This window comes from Ursus maritimus, unplaced genomic scaffold (genome assembly GCF_017311325.1).
Source record: "Ursus maritimus isolate PB19 unplaced genomic scaffold, ASM1731132v1 scaffold_32, whole genome shotgun sequence".
Classification (NCBI taxonomy): Eukaryota; Metazoa; Chordata; class Mammalia; order Carnivora; family Ursidae; genus Ursus; species Ursus maritimus.
In genome coordinates, this window is record NW_024425786.1 from 338,760 (window position 1) to 354,453 (window position 15,694).

Genomic DNA, 15,694 nt, shown 5'->3' on the forward strand with positions numbered 1-15,694 from the left:
GGTCTCTCTCAGGGCTCAGTGACCCAGGAGGTCAGGTGGCCGACCAGGCTCTGCGGGTGGCACATACCTGCCCCCACCCTAGGAAGCTGGGCTGAGTAGGAGGGGGACAGGAGCCTCTCGACAGCCCCTTACCTCAGCACTAGCCCCCACCCTTTCCCCACACTTCCCTGGGCACTGCCCCCCACGTTGCCCATCACGGCTCTGTCCCCCAGAACTTGGATTCGCTCAGGCCTCACCTACCCCTGGTGGTAGCCTCTGCCCACCCATGCCCTGGGGTCTCCACCTGATTCTCCAGCCCTTTTGCCCCCAGGGCCCTGCACAGACCCTTTTTACCAAAGAGTTGTCCTATAAATCACGGAGACCAAGCCCTTCCACATGCTCCCTCCCTGTTCTGTGTTTTCAGAACTGGGGTGCCTCAGAGCCAGGCCGAGCTTGCAAATCATGGGGTTCTGGGGGCTCCGAGGAGGGAGGGGAGCAGGAGTGGACAGATGGAGCCGAGATGAGGGATAGGGGGCATCTCTGCGAGGGGCAGTGGGGGAGGGGTAGAGAGAAGGGGGCCGATCCAGCATCCACACGGGTTCCCCTGAGTCCTCCCAAAACCCTGAGATCTTCAGGGCCAGACCCCTCCTGCCCAGCCCACCAAGCCGGGCCTCCCTCTCCACCCTCTTTTGCTGCTGCCTGAATCCAGCCTCCACCCCATTCTCCACCTGAGCCTTGGAATCTCCCACCCTGCTCCGTGCTGCCCCCGTGCTGACATCAGGGCGCTGTCACCCCACATGGGGCCCCCCCCATGGGGAGTTTCCATGCTGAGTCAGCCGACAGAGCAGTCCCACAGGACTCGGATGTGTGCAGGCCAGAGTGGTTTCTCAGGAAGATCTGTGACTGCAGATGACCTGACGCCCCCTCCACCACCACCGGGACAGCTGAGCCGGGGTTGGGGAGCCCTTTGCCCCAGGGCAGCCTGAGGCAGCACCTGTGGAGGGTCCAGGACAGCGTGAGCATCCCATGTGCCCCGCCCGTCAAGTGACCCAGGTGACAAGAGCAAGCCCAGAAGAGCGCTGGCTTCCCAAAGCAGGAGGGCAAGGGGTTGGCAGCCAGGAGACCTGGCCTGGAGACAGAAAAGGGGCCAGGAGTGTGGCCAGCAGATTCCAGAGAAGTCTGCTGGGGGCTCTCCCAGAACACAGCCCGCTGGCCTGGCCAGCACGGTATCTCCCACTGTCCCCTGACATCCAGCCAGTCGGCCTGTGTTTTCTCATTTATTAGCTAGTTTACCTGGACCCTCACCTGGAACTTGGGCTCTGTGGGAGTGCCCAGAGCCTAGGATCCAGCAGGACAGAGAGGATGAGCGCTTCCCATGGGAGTAAAACCATGAAGGAGTTGTCAACATCCCTCCTTCCAGGGGTGAGGTGGCTGCACTGAGCCGAGGTGGGGTGGGGGTGGGGGTGAAGCCCCTGGACGTGATGCATGCAGATCTCTCCACCACGTCCTTGCTGCTCATAGGGACTGAGTGGGGGTGAGGGCCCATGAGTCCGGGGCTCTCCTGGGCAGCACGCGGGGGCGGGGCGGGGGGGAGCTGGAGCACGGGGACTGTGGGCAGGCGTCCAGATGTGCTGGGACCTGACGGGCCTGCTGTCGAGACCAGCCTCCACACCCTGGACAGCCGTGCCAAGGAGGCCTTGTCCAACTCTCCAGGTGCCAGCCCTGCCAGGAGGCTGGGAGAATATTGGAGCCTAGAACCACGCCCCAAGGGAGAGGGATCCTGGGAGGTGGTGGAGGGAAGCAAGCAGCAGGGCTTTCAGGGAGGGTGGGAGCCGAAGGCAGGCCACGCAGAGGCGGTCCTCCCAACCAGGAAGAGTTGTGTGTAGAAACTGACCTCACCCTGGACTTGGGGCCAGAATGACACAAGGACAGGCACCTCCAGGAGCCAGCAGGCTGTGTGACCAGCACAAAACCCAGAGTCCGGAGCAGCAGTGGTCTGGAAACTGGACACAGAATCCAACTGGTCCAGAGGACCAAGCAGACTGCCAGGGGAGGGGTTTCAGACAGGGCAGCAAAAAGGCACACAGGACCAATGTCCATCATGGTGCCCTTCCACCAGGAAGCCTTCCAAGTCCCATGGTCCCTGCTAAGTGCTTGTGCCCAGGACTAGAATGGCCCTGATTTCTGCCCCACCCCCCGCCCTGCCTAGTCTGGACCCTAGACTGTGGGTCCTGGTAGGGGAGGCCTTGTCTCCCTGTCCTCCCACCCCAGAACACGTCCACTCAGGTCACTGGGCAAGGGTTTATTGAGTGCTCTCTGCAGCCAAGTCCTGCACTGGGCATAGCCTCCCGTCCTGTGGGCTAGGGGCCCACAGACACCCACCCCCAACATGGCCAGCAAGGGAGGGAAGCAGCCATGGCTGTGGCTGCATTTCCCATGGGGTCTGGCCACAGCTGCTGCCTCTTCTGCATGGTCTGGGAGACTGGTCACTGTCACCATCCCCCCACCCACTTCCACCATCGAGGGGAGCGGGGCCGGGCCCAGAGCTGGGGCCCCACAGCAGGGTGCAGGGCCCTTGCTCCCAAGGGTCATCCCTGGGACACTTCCTGGGAGAGTCTGGCTCTGCGTCTGCTGTGGCAGAGGACAGCCAGACCTCACACCCACAGGTCCCTCGGCTGGCCCTTGTCCTCTGACCGCTGCTCCCCCCGCTCTTCCTCAGGGAACTGGCAGCTGCAGGCATCCTCGGCTGCCGGCCGTGCCTCCAGGAGCAGCTGGGTCTCTGCAGAGGGGCTTCAGTCAGTGGGCAGGCCGAGGGCCCACCTCTCCCACCCCGGGGACACAACTGACCTGGGGGCCACGCGCGTTGCCTCCTCAGCTGCCAGATGTGCAGGGCAAGCTGGGCTGCGGTCAGGACCAGGATGCAGGCGGCCACGGTGAGGAGGACGATGGTCAGCGGGTCATGCGGCTTAGCGAGCGGCAGCCCCAGGCTACACACGGCATTGTGCGTCTTGTTCCCGGGGAACATGGTGGGATACCCAAACTGGGAGCAGCTGGGACACACGGACACAGAGCCCTCAGTCAGCCCTCGGCCACCCGAGCAAACCTCCGCATGGCTGCTGTACTCTGAGTTGCGTGTGGGTCACCGCACCAAGAAGGACAGGAGGGGCCCCTCCCTCAGGAACTAGCTAGCCACCTGAAGGTCCCACCAGGACTCACTCTGACCAGGGTTTGCAGCGACCCTCTTGACCTCCAGAGAAGGTCCCTGTGGCACAGTCGACACACTCAAAGCCGAAATTGAAATTCCCTGGAGACAGACAGACAGCCGGGATTTGCGGGGGTAGAAGAGATGGGATCCATCTGGGGCCTGGGTCCACAGCAGAATGACTCCCACACACCTTATCCATTGGACAGAGATCTCTGATGCCTGCAAGACTGGAACCTGGCAAAAATCAGTGCCCAGGTGTGCCCCATTCCAGGGCAGGCATCTGGGGGCAGGCAGACCGGAGGGGACCTGAAGGCTGTGACCCTGAGCTGAGTGGACGTCCCTGGGGGATCTGGGAGAGGAGAGCTGTATGGCACATGGCCAGAGGGGAGTACAGGGGCCTAAGGCGGGAGGGTAAGGAAGCCCAGATAAGGTGGAAGTAGAAACCAGGCAAGAATCAGGCCAGGCCTTATGCTTGGTCCAGTAGCCTGGAGGGCAAGAGGCCAGTGAGGGTCCCAGAGACAGGAGGTGAGGCTTGCGCCCCAGCTGACCCTAGACCCTGCCCTACCCTTCCTCACAACACCCCTCGGTCTACACTATGCCCCTCCCATCAGGTAAACGGGCCCCAAGAGGATTTGAGCTGCTCCTTCCAGGAAAAGGTTGATCCCCAGACAGGGCAACAGGGGACAGGCCTAGCTTCATCAGGACTGTCCCCATGCAGATGCTCAGGGTACGTGGAGTACTGGGGCATCGGCAGAGCCAGGGCCTGAGGGCTAGACAGCCCCCGGACACCCCCACTACTCCCCACAACCAGCCCTGAGGAGTACCCTCGAGCTGGAAAGAGGAACCCAGGCTAAGAGAGGGAAGGACTCCCCAAAGCTGCTCGGGTGCGAGGACTCCTGTCTGGGCTATGGCAATAAGCGGCTGACGGCCCCACCCACCCGGCTTCTCAGGACCCGAGACGCCCGTGCCTGCCTGCCCAGAGGACATGTCTGCACCCTCCGCACACACGCACATCCTTCCACACCCTCACGGCACCCGCGACACACCCGCTCCCGTGAGCTCGGGCTGGGCCCTGGCCAAGCCCACCGCCCGCTCAGGTCGCAGCTGCCAGTGACTTACCGTGAGGCCGCGCCTCCTGGCCGGGCGGGCAAGTGTGGTGCTTGCAGGTCTTGCACTGGGGGTCGCCACAGTGGAACCCTGGCTCAACACACATGCAGTCCTCCTCAGGACAAACCTCAGCTGAGCAAGAGAAAAGCCAGCCCTCTCAACAGCTGGGCCAAGCCCCTCCCACCTCAGGACTCCCCCCCCACCCCACCCCCAGGCCCTCCAGAGGGAATGGGGTGATATAGGGAAGGGCAGTCCATACCCCCACCCTCAGGCAGCCCCAGGGGGCAGAGGGCACCTGTCTGGGAGCCAGGACCCCAGTGGGGTCCAGCTGTCTCCCCCGCCAGCCACCGAGCTCCTCCACCCATGTGGCCCGGCTGTGTCCCCCACTGCCCTGAAGCTGCTCCCACCCAGGGTGGTTGTGACTCTTGGCATGTGACCAGAACATGTCCCTGCTGGACAAGGGGCCACCTGGGGGACCTACTCCCTCTCCCCTTTTCCTCCTGCCTGTCCCTGCCTGCCACACAGAAACTTTGGGCCCTCAGAGACCCCCTCTTCCAACCATCAGGCTCCAGCAGGGTGACACTCTGGGCTGTTTTCCAGCAATATGTGTCCCCAAGCTGGCACATGCCACTTGTGCCTCACCCATAGAGGCAGGTCCGAGGTGGGGGTGGTGCAGAAAGTGGCCCAGGTGACGGCGAAGGGCTCACTATCCACTCAGTAAGAGCTGGGACAGCCTTCCTCCACCTTGGGACCCAAGACCCGCCTTGGGGAAGGTTCTCGCACCCCTAGCCCCTGACTCCCCCTTTGGGCCACGGCCAGAGCTGAGCTGCTCTCTGCCCCACGCCCCCTCACCCATTCCCCTGGGACGGTGGGCTCTGGACCCAGAAGGTCTGCCCCCCGCCCGTCGAGGCCGGAGCGGGCCTGGGTGTCTGAGGGCAGGGAGAGGGCGCCGCGCTGCTGCCCTCCGAGACAGGCTCCCCGCGCGGGCCTTACCCGGGGCGCACAGGCGACAGCAGCGCGCGTCCGTCCCGGTTCCACGCAGAAGGCGGCCGGGGCCGCAGCTCAGACCCCCGGCGGGGCGCTGGCCCAGGCCCACCGCGCAGAGCAGCGTGACGCCGCACAGGGCCACGCGCGCGCCCCTCGCCTCCATGGCACCCATGGCGGGACGGAGCTGGGAGATTTGAGGGGACGGCCCCGCCACGCCCCCATCCGGGCGCGCCCAGACCCCGCCCCGCAGGCTGACTCCGGGAGGGGACAGAAGTTGTTCCCATCCGCACCGGCTGTGACACCCGGCAGCTCGCAGTTCCAGGGGCGGGCGGAGCACCGGGGACCCGGGGGCGGCGAAACCACTCCGTGTGACCACCGTGGTGACGACGCGTCGTTAGCGTTTTGTCCCAACCACAGAGCGCACAGCCGCGCGGGACCCCGCCGCAGACCACGCGCCCTGGTCCAAGCCCAGCGTCCGCTGTCACGAACGGCCCCTGGGGGGAGGGCGATGGGGGGGGCGGAGCACGTGGGAAGCCTCTGCAGCTCCCCGCGAGTCTAATGCAGCCCAAAGCTGCTCTAAATAATAAATACTCTTTTAAGTCGGCTGAGCGCAGCTGTATCTCGGGGAGGCGGTCTCCGCAGGCTGCAGAGTGCAACCACACAGGGTGGGGCCGGGGGCCTCCAGGAGACTCCCGCGCTGGCGGGGTCGGGGGTGACCTTGGGGGTTCCTAAGTGTTCCTGCCCAGAGACTAAACATGCCCCACATGTGTGCGTATGGGGGAGAGTCGTGCGCTGAACACAACCCGCATCCCCAACAACGTCTGGGGCAGGACTGGAAGGGAGAGGGTCAGAAATGTTTTCTATTCAAAACCTGCCACCTGTCAGGTCTGAAGTGAGGGTTGCCTGCAGAAAGGGTGGGTGCTGGCTGCTAGGTGGCAGACGGCGCCCTGAGGTGGGTAGTGCCCACAGGTGGGCTGGTTCAGGGACCCCCAGGACGGTCTGGCCGGGGACTGCTCCCTCGCTGTGCCCCCCTTGGTGTCTGGCTGGGTCCCCTACCCCTGCCCCAGCTTCCTCAGGAGGGCCCCACGGGCTCTTACAGATCTCCTCCAACTCCCTCGTCCTCAGTGAAACCTGCAGGCCCCAGAGCCGCCATCTGCCAGCATCATGGCCCTGGCCACCGATTCTCAGCACAGAGCCCCACACCAAGAGGCCCCCCACTTGCCAGGGATCAGAAGGGGCCCTCCCGCTTTCCAGGCACTGGGACAACACCCCCCTTACTTTCTGGGGATCAGGACAAGCCCCCTCACTTGGCCAACAAGGTCTGACCAGGCTCCAGGTGGTTCCGGCTCCCCAACACACATACATACCCGCTCCTTTGGGCTGCAGCTGTGCAGACATGCTCATGGCTTAGAGCCCCCAGGGGAGCCCCTCACACCTCCCAACCCAAGGACCTCCTCAGATCTTGGGCGAGGTTGCTGGTAAGGAGGGATCCGGGCATTGACCAAACCCTCCAGTCTCTTGAAGCTCTGGCCCAGAGGTGGCCTGCTCAGGTCCCAGCTCTAACTGCAGGGCTGGTCCCCACCCAGACCTTTCCGGGCAAATCTGGTCATCCTGGAGGGTGTGGCGGGCCAGCTCCTGACTGAGCCCTCAAATCACAGAAAATTCAGCCTCCAACACGCCGTGAGACTGTCCCTTGTCTCTCTGAGCTTCCGCTTCTGCATGTGGCACAGAGGGCTTCTGGGGCCCTGCCTCCTCCAGGAAGCCTCCCTGGGGCCAGGGTCTCAGGAGTGGGACCTCGCTTATGCCCTCGGGCTGAAGGTGTGGTGACAGCTGTGGTAGTGACCTTTGAGACCTGGCTCCTTTTCTGAGGTAAAATGAATTAGCCCGTTGTGACTCGGCTCTCCAAGCCCCAGGATGCACAGCCCCTGTGCAGGGGGTAACCTGGTCGTGCAGGGAAAGGGGGGCTCTAGGGTGGGCCGTAGCTCCAGGGGGCCCGAGCCCAGCAGAGCCCTGAGATCTCCGGTCAGCTCCCACACCGGGCGATGAGTCTGAGCACTGGGACAGAGAGGGGCTCACACAGACCAGCAGTTCTAGACCTTCGTCCACTGCTCATTTCAAAGACCCGAGGGGTCCGTCCGGTCTGTGGCAGTACAGAGTCCCCCCGGTTCTGGTAAGTGCGCGACATGCCGTGGCCCAGGAAAGTATGATCGATACCCAGTGCTTGTCAGACCGTGCCATGTGTCGGCTGGTCCTTCTGGAAGCGGTGTGTGGTGGGGACGGGTGAAGGGGAGCTGGAAAGGAGGAGCTCTGTGCAGAAAAGGTCCGCTGGAAGGGCCCGGGGGCGAGTGGGAGAGGAAGTTTCTTCCGTGGCCGCCAGGGCAGCGCAGAAATCAAAGGGCCAAGGTCAAATGCCCACAGAGACAGCGGCTCAGGAGCGAGGCCCCTCCAGAGGCAGGCGTGGCGTCAGCCAAATGTCAGCGCCTGCGTCTGCCGTGTTGTTCCAGCCCCTCCGGAAGCCCCCGCCCCACCGCCCCTAGCCGCAGGCTGCGGGGATGAGAGGAGCCCCTACAGCTGGGCAGCGAGGGGGAGGTGAGCTTATCTGCTGTCTGTGCTTTCCAGCACTCGGGGCCGCTCACCACAGCTCTGTATCATCACTTGTTCCAGCTTCACACACGTAACCCTGTTCCTGTTAGCAGAGGGTCCCTCCCTCATGGAGTCCAAGAAGTAACCAGAAGGGTGGTGGCCCGTGGAGATGGGGATCTGACGGCAGCAGGGCCGGATGGGGCACCGGGAGGGGGAGTGGAGGAAGGGCCCAGTGGGAGAGGCGCCTGGGGGACAGGGCCCTGGGCAGGGCCACAGCTCGAGGCCCAGGCCTGGGGGTCAGGCAGGGCCTGGGGTGGAGAAAGTGGGACGGTTTTCAGCAGGCAGTGAGAGGCCAGAGAGTGTGCTTAGGGTCGGTGTAGAAGCAAAGAGAAGGTGACTCCGTCCATCTTTGTACCCCAGGGCAGGCATGGAGCAGCCAGGCAAGCGGAGGGTGTCCTGGCTGAGGGAAGAGCTGGGAGGCGTGGGGAGGAAGCCCTGCCCCCACCCTGCCCCCTCCAGCCCGTCCCACAGCACCTCTCCACAGGCTCCATGCGGTCCTGGGGACCACTGTTCCCAGATCAAGGGTGCGGGTTTGCTGCCTGTGTCGAGGGCACGGCTTCCGTTGCTCTGCTCACTGCCGAGTCCCAGCCAGAAGCCTGTGGGGACTCGGTGTGGGTGAGCACGGACAGCTCTGTCCTCCTGTGCAGTGTTCGGGCCGGGGTGGAGGGCTCAGAGGACAGGCCTCTGGGGCGACCTTGGGGAGAAAGCTGGCCCAGGAAACAAGGAGGGTTGGTGGCCAGGGCTCTGCCGAAGTCAGGGCCCAGAGTCTCTGTGGCTGCGGGTCACCGGCCGCCGCAAAGGACATTTGCCATCTGGCTTGGCAACCCAGCAGGAGAGGCGCCATGGCCGTGGACGGCACGTCACAGTCAGCGGGACCCTCCTGTCGACGGGCATTGGGATTCTTCTGCACTGGGGCCGTTTGTCCACACCCAGGGCAGACCGAGGCTCAGCCTGATTGGAAATCTCTACTTTCCCAAAGTGGTGATGCCCAACCTTCACCACTCGCTACCCGCGACCCACAGGCAGGTCTGGCAGGGCCTGGGGCTCACGGCGCCTTGAGGAGGAATGGCTCTTGAGCTCTCTGCTCTGGAAGGACACACAGAGCCTGAAGGGTCACCCTCAAACGTGCCCTTTGGGGCCAGAGCCCCAGGTCTCCTACCTGCTCCCGCTAATGCCAGAGCTGTGGGCTCGCGGTGGGTGCCTGGGACCTACTCACCCAGGTTTAGGGGCTCGGAGCAGCAGCTCCTGGAATCCCCCAACCAGCTGCTGGGTTGTCTAATCCCCCCAGGATATTTATTTTGGCCTCCACGTCCCACCGCAGGTGCCGGGATGTGCCCAGAGAAGGGGTGAGGACGGGGGTCCTGGCGTCTCTGAGTGGGGTCCGCTTGAGCCCCCGACCCCACACCCCTGCCTAGACTGCAGATCCCTCTGCCGCCAGAGCGGGCACAGCCCCAGCCCTCGCACTGTGGCTGCGAGGCCCCCAGCCCACTAGCCCAGTCAGAGACCCACAGTTGCCAAGGTCAAGGTCGTTTATTGGGGGCACCACGCTGGGCAGGGAGTATGCACAGCATACGTAGCAGAGCCCTGGGTGCCAGCCCAGGAGCACCTAAAACGGCGCAGGGTGGGGTGGGGGGAGACGGGGCGTGGCGGCCTGTGCCTGGGGGCACCCCAATGCCCCTCGACGTCTAGCAGACCCTCTGGGCCCCCAGCCTGGGGTGGGAGCGCAAGCTGCTCAGATCTTGGCCAGGGTAGAGTTGGCGTCAGCGTGCTCCTCTTGGATGGGGGTCCGGAAGCTGTTTCCACCTGGGGAGGAGGAACGAGCAAGAGGTGGGAGGTGGGTAAGGGTCTCAGCCCTTTGGGAGGCAGTCTGGGCTGGGGCCACACTGGGTACTTACTGGGGGGCAGCCGCCAGGCTCTGTGGTGCAGGAGCAGGGCCAGCGCGGCCGCCACGGGGGCAAGCAGGCCCAGGCCCAGGCCCAAGACAGCAGCCAGCTGGGGGCCTGTGGGGAGGCAGGGTCCGCTGGTGGGGGGGGTCCACCAGAGGAAGGACTCCACCCCTGGAGGACCTCAATGAGGGCAGAGGGCATCACCACCCCATCCCTCTCTCCCCACCCCCCTTCTCTTTTGGGTTGGGGGAGGGCCCTGCTGGGGTGAGGCCAGGCCCCCCTTACCCCTGGGGGGCTCCGTAGGGGGTGTGAAGGGCCCCTGTGAGGCCCTGGTCCAAGCCGTGGTGGGCTGGGTGGTGGGGGGCCAGGCTGGGGGGCCCTGGGTCTCCCACGGCAGTGTGGCTGGGGGGCTCCTGTCCTCGCAGACAGCATCCGAGCTTTGGCTGGCTGGCCTCACCGTACGCTTCCCCATCAAGGTACAGCTGAGGAAGGCAGGGGTGTTGATCAGGCCGGAGGCCCCCCACTCCTGCCGACTTCTCCCAGACGGACTGGATGGGCCCAGAACTGAGATAGGACCAGGGAGATGTGGGGAGCAACAGGAGATCCACGCCCGATCACCTCAGGCAGCATCACACTCCCACCCAGGGGACAGGCCAAGGACCCTGCCCAGGCCCCATACCCCCAAGGGAAACTCGGCTACACCCGGGGCCGCCTGCCCCACACCCTCGTTCCCCATTTCCCCTCGCTCTTCTCCCCACACTGTCTCTTCCCAATCTGCTCCAGCCTCACCTAACCCTCTCAAACCACCCCCTGCTCTCTTCCTGTCCCCACCGCGGAGTCCCCAGCCATGCATGAGCCGTGCTCTCTATCCTTGCAGGGCCTGGGATAGAGTCTCATACACTCCTCACTCCAGCCAGGCTGGTGGGAGGAGGCTGGACCAGGGCTGAGCAGGTGGGCAGCATGGTGGGGCCAGGGTCATGGGGGGACAAGGGCCATTCGGGGGGGCAGGGGCCAGGGGCCCCCCAGGTCACTCACTTGGTCCAGGGCTTGCAGGCCCGGTCGTCACCTGGGGAGAATTGTCCCGGTGGGCATGGGGCACAGTCTGCAACAAAGACAGCAGGACAGTCTCTCCACTGCCACCTCGGGGACCTGGACGCAGCAGCTGCTGCAGGCTAGTCCTGCAGGGCTGGGCGCTCACCCCCACAGCCTCCAGAACCTCCTCCCTGCCACACTCCACCCACTGGCCCTGACCCAGGTGACCCCACACCCCTTCCTGGCTTAGCCTGTTTGATGGGGGAGAGAACTTGGGATGACCTGGGGTTGGGGTGCAATGGGAAGTGAGAGCATGTGATGTGGAAGTCATGCTTCCTTCACTGCTCCCGAGGCCCCCACAGGCACAGACCCTGACCTCTCATGCACACGCTGCCCACCCCCACCCCCACCCCCAGGCTCACCGACTCCGCGCTTGAAGCCGTCCTGGGGCTCCGTGCCTGGCTTACAGCTGCAGACGGTGTCCTGTGTGGCTGTACATCTCCGCTTGGCTTCGCTCCCACTTCCTGGGGGGTCAGGTGAGGCAGGCACAGTGGGCGGGAATGCCAGGGCTGCCAGGGCTGCAGGGCAGGCTGGAGGACGGAGGCCAAGGGCTCCCAGACCAGCAGCCCCCTCGCAGCCGGGCAGCTCCTGGTTCTCTCCCGTCCCTGGATGCCATATTCCTTCTGGCCACGTGGCCCCTGGGACGCATCCCCGTGGCGGTTCCAGCCTCCCTTCCCACCTCGGGCCGGGCCCGCAGCAGGACCCTCGGTGGCGGTGGCGGTGGCGGTGGCGGTGGCATCCGGCTCTCACCGCCCCCAAAGGCCCGCTGGCAGGCACGTGCTCCTGCCCGACTCCACGTGGTCTCAGCCCCCTGGGAGGAGGGAGGGGCTTCTGGGGGGCCTCCGTGGTGCAGCAGGCCCCACTGTGGTTTGGGGTTTGTTTCTGCGGCTGTGGGGACCTCCTGCGAGCGCCTGGGCGGGGCGACAGGGACTCAGGTGGGGGTCCCGGGATCCGGGCAGGGGTGGCGCTCACTCTGATTGCACTGTGTGCAGGGTTTGCAGGGTTCATAGTTTGTAGCCTCATTGTAGAAACCAGGCGGACACGGGAGACACAGGGTGTCCTGGCCTCCACTGCAGCGGCTCTCCATCCCATAACCTGCAGCGGGAGGCAGACAGGACTCAGCACGGCCCAGCAGCCCCGACCCCAGTCCTGGAGGCCCACGGTCCTGGGCCTGGTTGCAGGTTACCCACTCTATCAGCCCGAGTCCACTAGTGTCCTGGGACCCCACCTGCATGTTCCCCTCTCCCCAACCCCCGTCCCCATACGTCTCCCACCCCCATGTCCCAGGTCCCCTTGTCCCCATAGGCACCCCTCCCCAACTCTGGCCAGGCCACTCACCTGGTGGGCAGTCATGACAGCACTTGCCGTCTTTGGGGTAGGCATTCTCCACACAGGTGAGCCCGGCTGCAGTGCCCAGCACAAGCCCCAGGAGTAGGAGGGCAGAGTGAGGCCCGCTGGGCCGCTGAGGCTCCACGAACATCCTCATCTCCGCGGGCGGTGCAGGAGTCTGGGGTTTTTCCTTGCAGGATGTGGCTATAAGGGCTGCGGAGGAGGGGTGGGGAGGGAGAGAGGAGGAGGGGACCAGGAGGAGGGAGGCCCAGGAAGGGCTGGGGACCCCTGACCTGGGCTGGTGGCAAGAAGGCAGCTAGTCTGGGCAGCAACCCTCCAGGCTGTGGCTTCTCTCCTGCCCTGGGCCCCGGGGCCCTCATCCCCTCAACTACGTCCACTAACCTCAGGCTCAGCCAGCTGGCAGCTGGGCACCAACCCGGCACACAGACCTGGGGCCAAAGTGAGGACCCACAGCCTCCTGACCCCTGCCAGGGCCAGCACATCTAGTCTGCACCCACCCCCCCACACTGGACCTCTCTTGCCCCCATCTCACCAGGGACGTGGAGCCCCTTTGGCTGGGCACACTGGGTACCCTCCTGCTGTGCCCAGCCCAACCAAGCCGTTTGGATGAGGCTAGTCTCCGGAGCCCTCCACAAGCTCGCTCCTCTGGGGACCCACTCTCCCTGTACAGGGCCGGGCAGACCCCTGGGGAGCAGGTGGCCACTCCCACGATGCCCCCCACAAAAGGCTACATTTGCGCCGATCCTCACCGCTCCCTCAGCAAAGGGGTGCACGGGGCACATGGGTACACAGGCAGCACACTGGGTCAGGAGACAGGCCTCTCTGCTCTGGACCCTCTACGGGGCATTGGCTCAGGAGGAAGAGCAGCGGTCCGCAGACTCCAGAGCGTGCTCCCTGGCCCGAGCGTCCAAAACTCAGACTGAGGCAGTGGTCAAGAGCTTTGAGGGGCCTGTGCCTACACGCGGAGCATGCAAGCGTGTGGGAGCGCGTGCAGGGGCGCAGGCGTGAGTGGCGCGCATACGAGTGCACAAGCAGGGGTTAGGAGCTGGCCTGTGTCCCCAGACTCACGGGGTGAAGCCCTGACCTCCAACGTTTGGCCGTTTGGAGACGGGACCTCTAGGGTGGTGGTAAACTTCAGACGGGGTCAGAGGGGTGGGCCCTGATCCCAAAGGGCTGGCGTCCTTCTGGGAGAGACCCCAGGAGAGCGCAGAGGGAGGCCACGTGAGGACAAAGGAGAAGGAGGTGTCAGCCACCAAGGACAGAGGCCTCAGGAGAAAGCAGCCCTGCCCACACTTGCTCTCAGACGCCCGGCCCCAGGACTGGAGACAATCGTCCACGGTACTGTTAGGACGGCACCTGCCCTGTACCCTGGGTACAAAGTATGCCTGGGAGCATGTAGGAACCTGTGTGTGTGTGAGGCACGTGTGTGCGGCTGCTCCTGTGACGGTGGGGGTGAGGGGTCCACCTGCACCCACTCTGACTCCCTGGCTGGGCGGGGGGCCGGCAGGACGGCTGTGTCCCCCCCGGGGGCCGGGCCAAGCCGGCCTCACCACATACCCACCCTGGGCTTAGGGTGTCCCAACAGCTCCAGCGCAACAGTGAAGGCTGGGATGACCCACGGATGGTCCCCCGGAGCACCTGGCGGCCTCGGACGTGGGCGCGGCAGTTCCAGGGCAGGCGGGAGGGCCGTGTGCAGGGCTGCGGTGTGTGGAAGCCTGCCCACACCGGCTCCGACATCACTGGGTGCCCTTGAGGCAGGGAGGCTACACTGTGTCGTTTTTGTACCTTTCACACCGTAACCTTGAGATGAAATGAACCATCCACCAGTTAATGTACAAAGTTTCAGGCAGAGGGCCTCGCTCAGGGAGGAGAGCAGGGTAGAAGCTGGAAATTCCCCTCCCCGACTCCCCAACAACAGGTAAGAAAGCTGAGCTCACCGGCCCACCTGTGGGAAATTCCTCCCCGGCTGTGCTGGGCAAGGCTGCCACGGCCGAGGCCACGGCCCACAACAGCTGGGGCGGAGGGAGAGGCAAGCTCTGCCAGCGGCGGGGGGGCCACGCAGGGGAGGGGATCACAGCATCAGGCAGCCTGGTGTGCGCGTGTGCGCCCCCGTCTTCCGCAGATGGTGAGAAAAATCTTTTTTTTAAGTTGACAAGCTGTAGCCTCTGACATTGAGCTAACTTGGGAGTCTGGTGGGCAGCACCCCCTCCAGCGTGCCCCTCTCCTCCTCTGGGGGCACGTGGCAGCTGCCTGGCCTCTGGCGGTACTGGCCCCCACGGCCCGAGGCCTTGCACACCTGGCCCACGTATCAGACATCTGTCACGCTGACCCACAGAGCAAACAACTTACTAAGCACGTCAGACGCCTGCCCAGCTTCCATCCTGGGGGCCCAGCCGACCCTGGGCTCAGCCCACACCTGTGCCGAGCATCACACAGCTGCTTGCTGCCGACACCCACGTGGGCCTGGCCACCATGGGGACCCCTGCTGCCACACACTCCTGTCCCTTCTCAAGTCTTTGTCTGCCTGGAAACCAGGGCAGGTGTTACCGCACCCCAGTTTCCCTACAGCGGCTCCACCCCACGCTGTGCAGAAGCCGGTCCCTGTGGCAAGGGCGGGTCACAGGGGCAGCTCAGGGCAGCCCCTCTGCCCACCCGGCTGGAGCCCCCACCTGAGCAGGGCCCTCTAAGGCCTGAGTGGACCCACTGGCTAGAGGAGCTGTCCGCTGAGACGCCATAGCCCACGGCTCTGGGCGAAGGGGATGACCAGCACGGAGGGGTGCGGGGGCAGGGGGCAGGCGCTGAAGGCGGCAGCTCGGAGGCACGTGAGGTCAGGGACCTTCAGTCAGTTAAACTCCTCACAGCTCAATGCCCTCTGTCCCCACACACCACATAAGCACTGGGCACAGCTGACCCCCCAGAAAGGGCCTGGGACAGCAAGCATGAGAAAACAGGTCTGGTGGGACCTCCGCCAATAGCTGTGTCCCATCCCCAGGCTCTCAGGCCCCCCCCAGCCCGACCACAGGCTCAGTGAGACTCCAGGTCCCCTGGCCACCTCTGCTGCGTCCTCCACAGCCAGGCCGGCTGGGGCTCTGAGGTGACTCTTGGTGGACTCCTGCGTTCTCCCCCCAGCCCCTGCCCCAAGGGCTTGTCCTCAGATCTTCCCTCTCTACCAGGAACTCCTGTCCCCCCACCCAGCCCCTCCCAGGGGGTCTCACCCAGGCTCCAGGCTCCTGACTTTGAATCCGCAGCCCAGACCCTCAGCTCCCTGCGACAGCCCTCTCCCACGTACCCTCGGGCCTCCCCATCGCTGAACACATCCCTCACATGCAGCCCCACCCAGGGGCCCGGTCCCTTCCGCACCTGCCCCGGCAGGAGCCTGACCAAACCCTCTGTTCTCACCGAATCACCCACCTCAAAAGCACTACGCAGAAGCCACCTAGCCACA

At 64.8% G+C, this 15,694-nt stretch overlaps 2 protein-coding genes across 8 annotated transcripts; both read right to left on the minus strand.

Annotated features, from left to right (window-relative positions):
- Nucleotides 1-2,488: 2,488 nt before the first annotated feature.
- On the minus strand, nt 2,489-5,512 carry TNFRSF18 (TNF receptor superfamily member 18). Of its 2 annotated transcripts, none has more exons than XM_040619348.1 (5): nt 5,285-5,512; nt 4,304-4,423; nt 3,196-3,418; nt 2,827-3,029; nt 2,489-2,758 (listed from the first exon to the last, which is right to left on the minus strand). In XM_040619348.1, the coding sequence occupies exons 1-5, from the start codon at nt 5,448-5,450 to the stop codon at nt 2,634-2,636; spliced, it is 837 nt and encodes a 278-aa protein (XP_040475282.1). In that variant the 5' UTR covers nt 5,451-5,512; the 3' UTR covers nt 2,489-2,633. The 2 variants fall into 2 exon arrangements, with proteins under 2 accessions (XP_040475282.1, XP_040475283.1); XM_040619349.1 differs by having other exon boundaries at nt 3,196-3,283; nt 5,285-5,495.
- Nucleotides 5,513-9,436: 3,924 nt separating this feature from the next.
- On the minus strand, nt 9,437-15,600 carry TNFRSF4 (TNF receptor superfamily member 4). Of its 6 annotated transcripts, none has more exons than XM_040645588.1 (10): nt 15,465-15,600; nt 14,195-14,362; nt 13,811-14,049; nt 12,238-13,433; nt 11,872-11,994; nt 11,262-11,363; nt 10,843-10,909; nt 10,093-10,289; nt 9,817-9,921; nt 9,437-9,724 (listed from the first exon to the last, which is right to left on the minus strand). In XM_040645588.1, the coding sequence occupies exons 4-10, from the start codon at nt 12,383-12,385 to the stop codon at nt 9,654-9,656; spliced, it is 813 nt and encodes a 270-aa protein (XP_040501522.1). In that variant the 5' UTR covers nt 12,386-13,433; nt 13,811-14,049; nt 14,195-14,362; nt 15,465-15,600; the 3' UTR covers nt 9,437-9,653. The 6 variants fall into 6 exon arrangements, with proteins under 6 accessions (XP_040501522.1, XP_040501524.1, XP_040501521.1 ...); XM_040645590.1 differs by having other exon boundaries at nt 12,238-12,441; nt 14,187-14,362; XM_040645587.1 differs by having other exon boundaries at nt 12,238-13,430; nt 14,187-14,362.
- Nucleotides 15,601-15,694: the final 94 nt, after the last annotated feature.